Source organism: Arachis hypogaea, chromosome 5, assembly GCF_003086295.3.
Source record: "Arachis hypogaea cultivar Tifrunner chromosome 5, arahy.Tifrunner.gnm2.J5K5, whole genome shotgun sequence".
Classification (NCBI taxonomy): Eukaryota; Viridiplantae; Streptophyta; class Magnoliopsida; order Fabales; family Fabaceae; genus Arachis; species Arachis hypogaea.
Genome location: NC_092040.1, coordinates 115,132,180 through 115,144,939, shown reverse-complemented (window position 1 = coordinate 115,144,939; position 12,760 = coordinate 115,132,180). Strand labels below are relative to the sequence as shown.

Below are 12,760 nucleotides of genomic sequence, written 5' to 3'. Positions count from 1 at the left end.
GGCGACAACGACGGTTACAGAAAAAGAAGCTGTATCAACAGAGAAAAGAAGAGGAATGAGATAACGGCAGTGATGGAATCCACCGTCGCTGTTGAATCCACAGAGCTGCGTCTTTCGCAGGACGGTGTTACAGTCGTTTTTTGTCGGTGAGTGCTACAAATGAAAGATGGTTAATTCTCTGGCTCGAATATACTTTATTTTGTAGTTTGATTGGTTGAAAAGGCTAATTAAAGTTGAATATGATTTTTCGTGTTAATATCTTCAGAATGGCGTGCTATAGTTAAAGAAGAGAATGATGATGAAGAAGTAACTAACAGCAAGTTGACGATATCGATGAAGAGAATAGTGAGGTTTGATATCCTATCCTGGACAATATTATAAAGGTAATTTACTTTTTAAGTTAGAATAGCCACACAAATCATTATATCTATGTGAAATCAATAAAATTAAAGAAGTATTTTTTTAATTTTTAAATTTTACCAAAAGGCTATATTTTTATATATCTAAGAAATTACAACACATTTAAAAAATTTATGTGATCTAAATCTTTATAGATAATTTGTATATAAAAAAAATTAATGACAAATTTTTTTTTTTAATCTATACCTTAAGAGCCAAAATCATACTTAATCCTAACTATTTTTATATAATTCAGTTTTATTGGAATCAATTTTCATACATATAAAGCATAAACTTATTATATATTCACTGTTTTAATTTTTCGTATATTATACTTACATCTATAAACATAAATACATATATATTTGACTCTTTCCATTAGTACTATATAAGTTATTTTAATTAATCAATTAACAATGCATTTTATTTAAAAAAAACTCAGATACTTTAAATTAGTAAATTAATTATTCTATTAATTAGATAATAATATGCCGCATAAATCATTTTATAAGATATTATCTAATCGACAAAATAAAAAACAATTACATTTATTATTATATATTATAGACACTAAAATAAAAGATCTGTTTTTCAAAAGTTGAATTAATTCTTTTATAAATATTTTCACCATTAATCTTGTTTTTTAATGAGTAAATTGAGAATTAAGTCAGTGAAGATTTTGAATTCGAATTAATTAATTAAAAAAAAGTATTAATTTGGTCATTCAATAACAAACGTGAATATGTGATGTCTTTATATTAATTCATCACGTAAAATTTAACGATAATATTTATATGTACTGTTATCTACTATGACGTATTTTTTATTATGAAAGATCGTCATACAAATAACAATTTTTGGAGCGAAACTTCTACCTGTTTTGATAGGATTCATAATAAATAGAGAGAGTTGATAAATATATGAAAATTCAAAAGATAATAAATACTTTACTGGTTAAAACTACATCATTTTCATACTCCACAGCACTAGAACACACACAATTGTAGATAAAGAAATATATGGACAACTCAATTTTGTTTCGTAGTATTCATTGATGGAAGCACATACATATCCGTCGTTTGTTATCGTGGAGGACCTCATTGATACTTTTTTTTCTTCAAGGACTGATTAGTCCGAAGTCGAAATTCTTGAGAATCTAATTATTACTTTACTCTTCTTTAATTGTTAGTTATACATATATAATATGGATGACAAATGACCTACGAGGTAAGAATACTTTATTGAGTTGTCGTGTCTGCATGTCGTACACATTTTAAACATAACATTCATTGAGACTCGTTCGACAGGTGTGTTTGTTGTGTCTAATTGTCTCTTAATAAAAAATTATTCACTTGATATGTTTGGATACACCTAAATACTATCACGAGTCCAGCCTTCTTCTTAACGTGTATTCTTGAAATAAATTTAAAAATATTATATATTATTATTTATTAAAATAAAATATTTAAATACTTTATATAATTAAATAAAAAATTAAAAATAATTAAAAATAATTTATGTTTTAATATTAATAAAATATCAAAATATCATTAGATTTATCTAAAAAATATTTTATATTTTATATATATACATGTTTATGTGTCTTATAAAATTTTAAAATTTGTGTGTTAATGTATCTTGTATCATATCGTATTTCGTGTCTGTATCTATGTCCATACATCGTAACAAATGACAATTTAAATCTATAAATTTAAATATTATACAGTAACAAAATAAAAGAGTTGAATTTAATCTACTAAAAATATAAAATTGGAACCGTAATATGCCATGTAGTAGGAAACATTTTGAAAGCTGTCATCTTGTTCAACCACCATATATATTATGTAGTTAATTAATAATATTATAATCAGAAAAATATTAAACAAAGTAAACCAAACCAAAACCTTGTTCAGACCGTTTCGAACAAAACAACTAAAGCACAAAAAAAAAAAAAGAGTGCAAGACTTTGTTCATTGGTTACCAAACTCATGTCAAGCTGGCTTATGCAAAATTCTCAACAAATCATGATCTTGCCTTTTAACATAACAACAATTCTTTACTATGTATCATTGTTTTTGTTTCGGTTTTTATTTTTTTTTAGCAACAATAACAAAAATAGTAGCATGATCTTGTGCAGTGATCAAAGTTTTTATCCACAAGAAAGAGAGGCTTTGTTGTTTATAAGGGATTCTCTAAATTCTTCCATTGATTTGCATGGGAATTGGGTTGGTCCACCATGCATTGGAGAAAATCAAAGCAAATGGTTTGGTATCACTTGTTCTAATTTTCATGTTGTTCACATTGTTCTTGAAGGGATTAACCTTAGTGGAACTTTGAAAAATCCTACATTTCTTCAAAACATTACTCTCTTGAAGAAACTCAGCTTCAGAAACAATTTGCTTCTTGGGATGCTACCAAATCTCACAATTTGGTGTCTTTAGAAGAAGTGACCTTTTCAGGTAATCACTTCTCAGGGAAAATTCCTTCTGGGTATGCTGATCTTCCTAGTCTAAGAGTTTTGGAGCTGCAAGAGAATTACTTGGATGGTCAAATTCCATCCTTTGATCAACCATCATTGGAAAGTTTCAATCTTTCATATAATCATTTGGTGGGGCCTATTCCTCAGACTCATGTGATTCAAAGGTTTCCAGTGAGTTCCTTTGACAATAACACGGATCTTTGTGGAAAGCCATTGGATAGGTTATGTCCTGAACCTTCTCCTGCTCCATCTCCTATGCCAGAACCAGAAGTTAGAAAAAATAAGAGACTCAAAGTTTGGATTATTGCTTTGATTGCTTCTTCTTCTGCACTGTTTCTGTTTCTGATCATCATGGCTTTGTTGTTTTGTAAAAGAAGGGCTAGTGCAGAAGAAACAAGAAGAAAAGATTCAGCAGGTAAGGTTGATGTCTTATTTCAAGCATGTTGTAACAACGGTTAAATTTATAGTAAGTAAATAGTGTAAATTCAGAAAGACCAACCGAATAATAGTTACATAGAATGCAATACGTTCCGGTACAAAAAAAAAAGTATGTAGTACAATACAAGTAAAATATTTTATGTGAAAAATGTATTTATGATGTTTCGGTGCACAGACAAATTGTGAATTCGTACACTCGAATTAGTACATAGTACATTACCTAGAATAGATTTGTTGTCTTAGATCTTAGATCAACTTTGTGATTTCTCATTTAGTTTGATAGTTTGAATCTCCCCTGCCTTCAAAAGCCTAGAAAATTGGTCATGAAGAAAAATGTTGTCTCACATTGATGAATATAGATTCATGAATGTTTTTATTTTTTATATTAAGTTCTAATGGTTACTCTTACAGGGTATGTATTTGGAGCATGGGCAAAGAAAATGGTGTCTCATTCCTTCAGTGAAGATTCTGAAAGATTAGGAAGTTTGGAATTTTCCAACAAGAAGTTTCCAGTATTTGACTTAGATGATTTGTTAAGGGCATCAGCAGAAGTTCTAGGGAGGGGCAAATTGGGTATTACATACAAAGCAACACTTGAAAATGGTGCTCTTGTTGCTGTGAAGAAACTTAGCTGCATGAATGAATTGAGCAAAAAGGAATTTCTTCAGCAGATGCAATTGCTTGGGAGCATCAAGCATGAAAATCTTGTAGAGGTTATATCTTTCTATTATTCAGAGGGGCAAAAGTTCATCATTTATGAGCTTATGAATGATGGAACTTTGTTTGAGCTCTTATATGGTTAGTACATTAATTCTTTCCTTTCTTTCCTAAATTCTAAAGAAACCACACAATTATTAACATTGTTTTTACAGCTCAAATTCTCTTTATGTAGGTAAATTTGTACTATCAATTTAAATGATAATTAATTGGTTATATATTCTTTTTTTATTTTTATATTGGTGATGAGAAATGCTTTTTACATACATAAAAATTGATTTTTATTTATCATTCACTATTTTCAACGAAATAGTAGATGGACAAAGGTTAAGGGATAAAAAAGTATTGGTTAATAATTAGTTGGAAAAAAATAATTTCCCATGTTCTTTTTTTTTTTACGAAAAGTCAAAATTTTTTTATTTTTTGAATTTTGAACAATACTACACGGCCAACAAAAAATATTATTTTTTGACCAACAAAAAGTTGCATTTATGTTTATAAATGTTTTGTACATAAAAAATATATAATTTATACTTATATTTATCAAAATTTTGTACACATGAATCAATATTATTTTTATTCGTATTATTTAAAATTTGTACATATAAATTAGTAAAATTTATTTGTTAAAGACAATTTAATATTTGTGTTGGTTAAATAATGACAGAAATATATTAAAAATGGCAAACTTTTTTTTTTTTAAAAGACAAACAAACCACACATTAAACCCTAAATTCATATATAATTTGTTGGTGCTAGAGGGTAGAGGAATTGGAAGAATGTCACTTGATTGGAGGCCTAAATTAGAATGTTTAAGGAAGTTTCTTATGCATTAATCAATTAATCGTGTCTGTTTTGTCCTTGATTTTGCTTGTGTTTGAGCCACTTATATCGTGTTTAAAAAAAGTAGTAGGTGTAAATTGAATAGTGTATTAAAATTAAATTGGATCTCGCTAGGGAGACAATGGACTATTTGTAAGTACTAGAAATAATAAACATCTTCTCAAAATATTAAACTGATTTTGGAATTTACTAAGGATCGAACTCTTAACTTTTCAGATCTAAAGCTGTAATACTATGTCATGATACCACTCGTCCCAAAATATTTAACTAATGAGAAAAAATAACACTAATAATTATATTTTTAATATTCCATAAACTTCTATTGTACACTTTGTACAAATATTTTATTAGTTCCTTGTACTTTCCCAATTAAATTTATCTTTTAATAGTAATTCACTATGATACATGTGACTTGAATTCTCTTATGATTGAGCTTTAGCTTTAAGCTATTATTAGTTAGGTCAATTGAAAATAAAGTTTAGGCAACATCATCACATGTAAATATTATATTATATGTATGGTCTCCTGTTTTAGGATTTTCTTAATTATTATTAACTATGTCAATCACAAAACAAATTAAGAAACGTATAATATTAATGTATTTGGATATAATTATACATTAAATTTTGAAGCGATTAAATTTCTGGAGTGACAAATGTTTTAAAATGAATGGAATTAAAAAAAGAAGAGGAGAAAATTATATTAGAATTTAATCCTTTGGAACAAGTTCCTCTTAAAATGAGGGTAAGGGTCTAACGATTAATTATTTTCTTGGAAGTTGAAGTTGGTCCTCAACACTGAGACATATCACAAAAAACATGCAGAGAAGAATAACCAAGAATTTAAGCAAAGCATCAAAGCAACAATTTCAATGACAGGTTGATTTATCACTTTGGAACAAAATGGGAAAAGGTAATAATGTGATCACATTTTATCTTAACCTCCTTCATCATCTCCAGTTGCTTATCATTCATGGCATCAAAATACATGGAAAGGGACATATCTCCATTTGAAAGTCCTTGTGGCCACTTACACGCATGGAAGTCTTTACATGCCTATCGAAAAGTATAATAGAAAAAGAAAAAAAAATCATTTTAGGTACAAATTCACATCAAGATCAGTCTATTTGGCAGCATTTATGCCGATCAAAATCAACCAGGACTTTCAGATCCATTTAAAGAATGGCAGAGCAATCCGAGAGCAACACAAAGAAATAGAAACAAGATTGCTATTAGAGATGAATATTTCTATAATAATCTGTGCACATAGTATTCTGGATCTAAACAGACACAAGGTATTGTAGTTCCCTAATGGAGATCTTACAGGAAGTCTGGAACAGAAACCGAACAATGGAGTGTTTACTGTAATATCACATAATCTCAGGGGAGATCAATATAAGTTATTGCTAAGAGATAATAACATGAAGTTCTTATGCAGGCACTCCTTAATTGAAAAAATGGCTTACTAGGAGTTAAGAGAATAGTCACCATCTCCAAAGGCGGGATGTGAAATCCCGTTATGTCCTTCTCTCTGTCAAAGCTCTGCGAAAGAAGATGATTGAACATTCAAATAGACTGCCCTTAAGCAGCAAATTGGATCCAGTATATCATGGTGTGAAAGAATTAGGAGGTAACAAAATTTGGCAATATGGAAGTAATCACCTCATGGTACCAAGAGAACAAGGGAATGATTCCTAATTCACCTATAACCATTGGTTGTGTTTCAACTCCAAGTGCCTTACATGCTGCAAGCAACTTATCCAGCTTTTCAACAGAATCAACCTAATGACATATCAGTGAAAACTTTATCAGAATAAAAGGATTATATAGTACATAAAGGAGCCAAGCCAACAACATCAATGCATATATTGACAAACAATGGTTGCATATTTAAATTCTAGCAGAATTAGGCCCCCCTTTTCTCCTAATTTGAGTCACATAAAACTCCATTCTCTAGGCTATAGATTTCATAACTTCGTCGATACTAACACATGTATTTGAGCTACACAGAACAATAACAACAACTAAGTTGTGTCTTGCTAGGTGCGATTGGCTACACGGACCAAACAACACCATAGTGTTCTGTCATAGACCATATCTATGTTCAGCATATAATGCAATGACCTTACATATTTTTGTCCCTCCGGACGGCACCAAAGGTCATGATCTCTAGGCACATAGAACACATGCTCAAATCTTTCTTTCAAGAGAGACATTGTCACAACAAACAAGTCATATGTCTCAGCAACATCACCAGGCACTTCACCCAATTCAAGTTCTCAGCATAGTCAGTGTGCAAATCAGACACAACAAACACACGCAAACCCTCACCATTCCCCAAAGGAGAAGGAAACTCTATCTGGGGCCTTGAAGTTCCACCTCTTTTCATGTGTCTCCCATAACTGCTTTTAACAGATACTTGTTTGGAGAAACAAACAGAGTGGTGAGGATGTTGATACAGTGTGAGACACGAAGGGTTAAACCTCACCACCATGAGCACACCCCAAAAAGCTGAAACCAAAAAAATCAATCTTTGATCTGCAATGATTCAAAATCACCACAAAAACATTGTCATATTAGTCAAATGGGAAAAGGGTGGTTGATAATTAGCTTCTAACAGCATAATTGGGTTCAAATTTTGCAACTTGAAGAAATACATAGGAGTTCGATCCAAAAAAAAAAAAAACCGTGTTAGACGCAGAGAAAGATCTGGGGACCTTAACCCGATCAAGCAAACGAATTTGTAGAATATTCGGATTAGAAAATCGAAAAAGAACTCAACTTTATGCTAAATTACTAACAGAACAAAGATTTACAAGTGTGTCTCGGAATGAAAAATAAAAGTTTATCAATGTGTATTAGGAGCCAAGTACCTCATTTATCCCACAAATACGCAAAGTAAGGACAAAATGGCTTCTAGATGATTGTTCATTCATCTGTGTCCTTCTCACAAACCTGAAAGAAGAGAAAGGGCACAAATATTAAGTTATAAGTAAATCGTAGAACAAGAACAAAAATGTATTACTCTCTACTCAAAAAATTTCGTTCAAGCATTATATTGGAGGATCCAACATATATAAACCAAACCAGACGTGCATTGCGCAGCCTGTTTTAGGAATGAGGAAATCTCGTTCACGCTACAGACATCCACAATGGTTAGGTTAGGAACACTATTGTCTGTTCGTGTCTGGTCTATTTGATAACAAATCCCTGATGGTCTCATTATATATTTCCAAGATTGATGCCTACAAATGTCAACAAAATATTTCAGCTCCCATTCATAGGTATAACCACATGAAAACCAGGACTAAGTATACTAGGTACCAACCTGCATTTTGTACTTCCAACCCTGATCTTTCAGAGATTGATGACTAGTCTGAAATATCTGTTCTAGAGAAGGTGGTATCAACCCTTCCAAATCTGGAGCATCAGGGCTGCCCTAATCATTGTATAAGTTTTACCGAACCTGTTTGTCCATACGCAAAGATAGACACCTGCTATGAACAAACAGGATCTGGTAAAACATATACAATGCTGGGCACGCCAAGTTGAAAGCTTGTCATCTACAAGTATCAAACCAATGGAAGCCTCCTCAATCTCTTGAATGGAAAATATATAACATTACAATTCTCTTGACCGGACAGGTGAGAAATGCATGTTGCAGAGTGGATGAGTGGACAGCAGGACAGGTGAGAAATGCGTGAGATGAGGAGACAAGAAGTAAAATGGACATTTTGAGATAAATGACAAATAATTCATGTATTTAATTCAGCCTTTTGTTGGGTTATCTAAAAATTTATTTAAAAAAAACATATAAAAAATAATAAAAAATATCTTTAGACTATTTTTAATATTTTGTCAATAAAAGATACAGAAAAAATCATTTAAAATAATTATTTTGACATTATAATCTCTTATTGTAGAAATTTTGACAAAATTTAGAACGTGTCAAATATCTCATAATTATCTTTAAAATATAATTTTAATTTGACAAAATTTTAAAACATGCCATATATCTCATAATTTATAAATATCAATATAATTTTTTGTAAATATGTTTAAAGATTAAAAAATTATCTTTTTAATTTGGTCATTTTATTTTAAATATTTTTTTATATCATTTACATGACTGAAAAAATATTTAAAAAATTAAAAAATAAAAAAAAATTAATTTATTATTATTTTTTATATATATTTTCCAAATAACTTTTTAGATGACTCAACAAAAAATTGGATTAAATAAATACATTATTTATTATTTATCCTCAAAATGTATATTTTGTCAAACTAAATTAATTTTAAAAAATAAAAATATTGTTTCTTTTGTTTTTGGTTTATTTTTTGTGGGTCAAAATAATAATTTATTTTAATATTTTACATCATATTTCACTAATTCAATATATTTATTTTAATGTTATTTTAACCCAAAAAATATTTTTATGCTATTTTAAAATTATCAGGATAGGTGGACTTTCAATAAATGGATATTATAACGCTTAATAGTTTTGAAGGAAGATTGAGCCCAAGATACAAGTGCCCAAAAGCGTAAAGGAATGGTTATCTTTCACCAATTTTGGTGAAAAAAAAATGCAAGGACCATTGAATCATTCGTCAAGGACCATTAAATATATTTTTTTTTATTTTAAATCAATAATATTTAGAAGACAATAGTAAATTAGTTTAAATAGTTTAAATTTATTTTATTTAATATTTATTAATTGTCGCTAAAATTAATGAATGGTAAATAAGATAAATTTAAATTGATTTTCTCTTTTGTCTTTCTATTATTATCAATTTTAAAATAAAGTAATTTCAACGAGAATAATGTATCTAGGTTAATTGTGAGGTCATTATCAATCTTTTTGATTGGCATAAATTAAGAAAATCTTTATTCAAATACACGCATGTAATTAGGGGTGTCCGTGGATCGGATCGGATCATATCGAATATGATATCCGCACTTTCTAGTGCCAGATCCGTTCTGATCCGATCCGCACATTTGCGAATTGGATTAGATATCGGATATCGGATATATCCGCATGATTAAACCTTCTCTTTTTAATCATATTTCTATGTAAAAGAATTCGATAAAATATTTCTTTCATACTTTTAAACTTATTTATTCCTAAAATATTTTTAATCACTTTCTCTAAATAACAAAAATAAAATAATACAATATATGAATAATAATTACTAACTAAAACATACAAACAAGTAAATATAATACCAAACATATATATATTTATTTATTTTTAATTATTATAGTGCGGATCCGCGGATATAGAGCAGATATCCGCGATCCGATCCAATCAATTTGCGGATCGGATCGTATCCGCAATTTTCGGATCGGATGCGGATATGATCCGATCCATGGACACCCCTACATGTAATAATGGTGTAGCAATTCAATAATAAACTTAATTAATAGGGTAATTTATCAAAATAAATAATTTGGCTTCCAATTTTATCAGAATACATATTTTGCAAAATGGATATTAAAATACATTTTTTTCATAAACTATGTAAACTGCGACAGGGACCCACAGTTTACAAATGAACGTAACCGCTACAGAGGTCTCGCGGATTACGTTCAAAGTCAAACTGCACATAATTCGCGGTAGGATGTCGCAGTTTGTGTGTGAATTGTAAACGCTCATAAACCGCTACACTCCTATTGCGGTTTATGTTGATATGCAAAATGGCTAGAAACCGCGGCAGAGGTCTCGCAGTTTGTGTGTATATGTGTTTTTTGCTTTCAGTTGAACATTTTTTCAACCTGAATCTTCAACTTTAGCATAGTTTTTACCAGTTTCAGTGCTTCACTCATGTCTGACATCTCATTAGTAAAAAGCCCCTGACACTTGACGACCAAGGTGTGACTTTTGCTTTTTATATATATATATATATATATATATATATATATATATAAAATAATTATTTATTTAAATACAAAAGAATTGCACATCATTTCAGTCATGGTGCCTGTGAATTGGAGGTTGAAATCATTTTTTTATATTTGCCCCACTGACACCTGCAAAATGAGACACCTACAAAATAGAACAGCGGCCATTTTTCTGCTGTTGCAAGCCAAATGACTTCTATTAGAATATTAGGATGGATAAGGAATGATCATATTGAATCTTTCTACTTAAACAATAATAAGCTTGGATGTTTCACACAAAGAGAGAAGCGGGTTGTTAAGAACAGGTGAAGTTTGTAGAAGATTTAGAGAAGGGGGTTGAATCTATGACCTTCTTTTGTGTTACTGAAATAACCCTTTAAAACAAACTTTCAATTCTGATTCTGTTTGCAAAAAATTTATGAGACAATTTATTTTTGTCTCATGAATATCAAAAAACAGAACAGAGTAGGGAAGAGAGAAGCTGACACCATCATGTATCCTGGTTCAGTTGCGTTGTGCAATGCAACCTACATCCAGTCTCCACCACAACAGTGGTGGAATTTCCATTATAGTTAAAGTATTACATACACCAATTCCACATGATTGACACAATCCTTTCACTCTCAAGTTCTAACCTAACTTGACTTGGTTATGCTAATACCTAACTATTCACTTTTAGTGCTCACCCAACTAAGAAAGGGGGTACCTCACATGTACAAGATACAAGACACAAACTTAACCTAAAGAAATCTGAAATAACTCTAAACTTTTTACTCATGTGTATCTCTCTGCCTTTTTTCACTCTTAGGCTCTTTCAATGACTCTTTCATTCAGCCTTTTACCTAAAAAAATTACAGAAAAATAAACATTGAAAAGTAAATTACAATATGTAAAACATGAAAGACATTGACTCTTCAACAGCCTCTTTGCTATGTGATAAACCAGATTTTCTAGCCTCTGATTTGGTTCTTCTTTCTGGCAGAATGCTCCTTTGACTAGGAAGCACTGTCCAAGTAGATGAACTTCTTCGGATAGCTCTTCTCAAAACATACACCTCAAGAACACTGGTTATTTCTCCTTAGCTTCTGAATGGTGAACCAACTTCTTTTGTATCTTCTTGCATGTTGCTGAGTTACTCTCTCCTAGGTCAACTCTCAAGCTTTGTGACTCACCAACCCACCATCTCACTTTTTTCTGTTAATCCTCAAAATAGGAACTTTGGTTCTGACCTTTTCTTGTTGACCGAAAGCCACAGAACAGCAGAAACATATATCATTAATGGTAAACTCAGATATTGGCCATTGAAAAATAACTTGGTCCTCAAGACACACTTGTGACCGTAGATGCACAGCAGTGAAGAGCAGAGATCATCTTTCCCATGTAACTCATAATGGATATGCAGAGCGTTGAAGATGAAGAGAAGAAGATATAATGCATGTATAAGAAAATGAAATCACCTTTTAGTTTCTGAATTCATAATACATTTTAATGTGGGTGATTAGACTTTAACCTTTTTGCTTAAGCCTTCTCTTTCTTACTTCTTTGGTGAACAACTTGGGAGCTAAGTTTTCTCTCTCTCTTTCTCTGAGTTCTGACTGAAACAGAAAAAAGTGAACGTTGCTTTGGAAGCAAGATGGAGGGATTAGCTTGCTGAAATCAAATTGGACTTGGGTTGGTTCTATTCAAGTTCAGCCCGTTTGCATTCTTTTTATCATCTTTGGGTTTCTTATTAATTTGTGGCCTACTAAGATATATTCAGCTTGCTTTATATTGGACTGCTGTAGCAATGTATTTTAGCCTGCAACATTTAAACATAAATAATCAATACTATTTATTTTGTCCAATAAAATAATGTTTGTCATCATTAATTAATTTTGTTAATTTCTTAACTCAACAACAGGTTTAGATTTCATTTTTTATTTTTATTTTTATTTTTTTATATTTAATGTTTTTTAAAAGATACCTTATTTTTAAAGGTTGAAA

At 30.5% G+C, this 12,760-nt stretch overlaps 1 protein-coding gene and 1 pseudogene across 1 annotated transcript; one reads left to right on the top strand and one right to left on the bottom strand.

Annotated features, from left to right (window-relative positions):
• Positions 1-72: 72 nt before the first annotated feature.
• On the top strand, positions 73-4,119 carry LOC112799873 (pollen receptor-like kinase 4). Its single transcript, XM_025841866.2, has 5 exons — positions 73-124; positions 266-350; positions 2,501-2,624; positions 2,726-3,293; positions 3,728-4,119. The coding sequence occupies exons 1-5, from the start codon at positions 73-75 to the stop codon at positions 4,117-4,119; spliced, it is 1,221 nt and encodes a 406-aa protein (XP_025697651.2).
• Positions 4,120-5,555: 1,436 nt separating this feature from the next.
• Positions 5,556-7,873, bottom strand: LOC112803066 (uncharacterized; annotated as a pseudogene).
• Between the last annotated feature and the right edge of the window lie 4,887 nt (positions 7,874-12,760).

Excerpts from the sequence above, each read along its gene's own strand:
- LOC112799873 (XM_025841866.2), top strand. The coding sequence starts at position 73 with ATGGAATCCACCGTCGCTGTTGAATCCACAGAGCTGCGTCTTTCGCAG. Across the intron at positions 125-265 it reads GCTGCGTCTTTCGCAGGACG|AATGGCGTGCTATAGTTAAA; the intron begins GTGTTACAGTCG and ends TAATATCTTCAG. Across the intron at positions 2,625-2,725 it reads TTGATTTGCATGGGAATTGG|TGGAACTTTGAAAAATCCTA; the intron begins GTTGGTCCACCA and ends GATTAACCTTAG.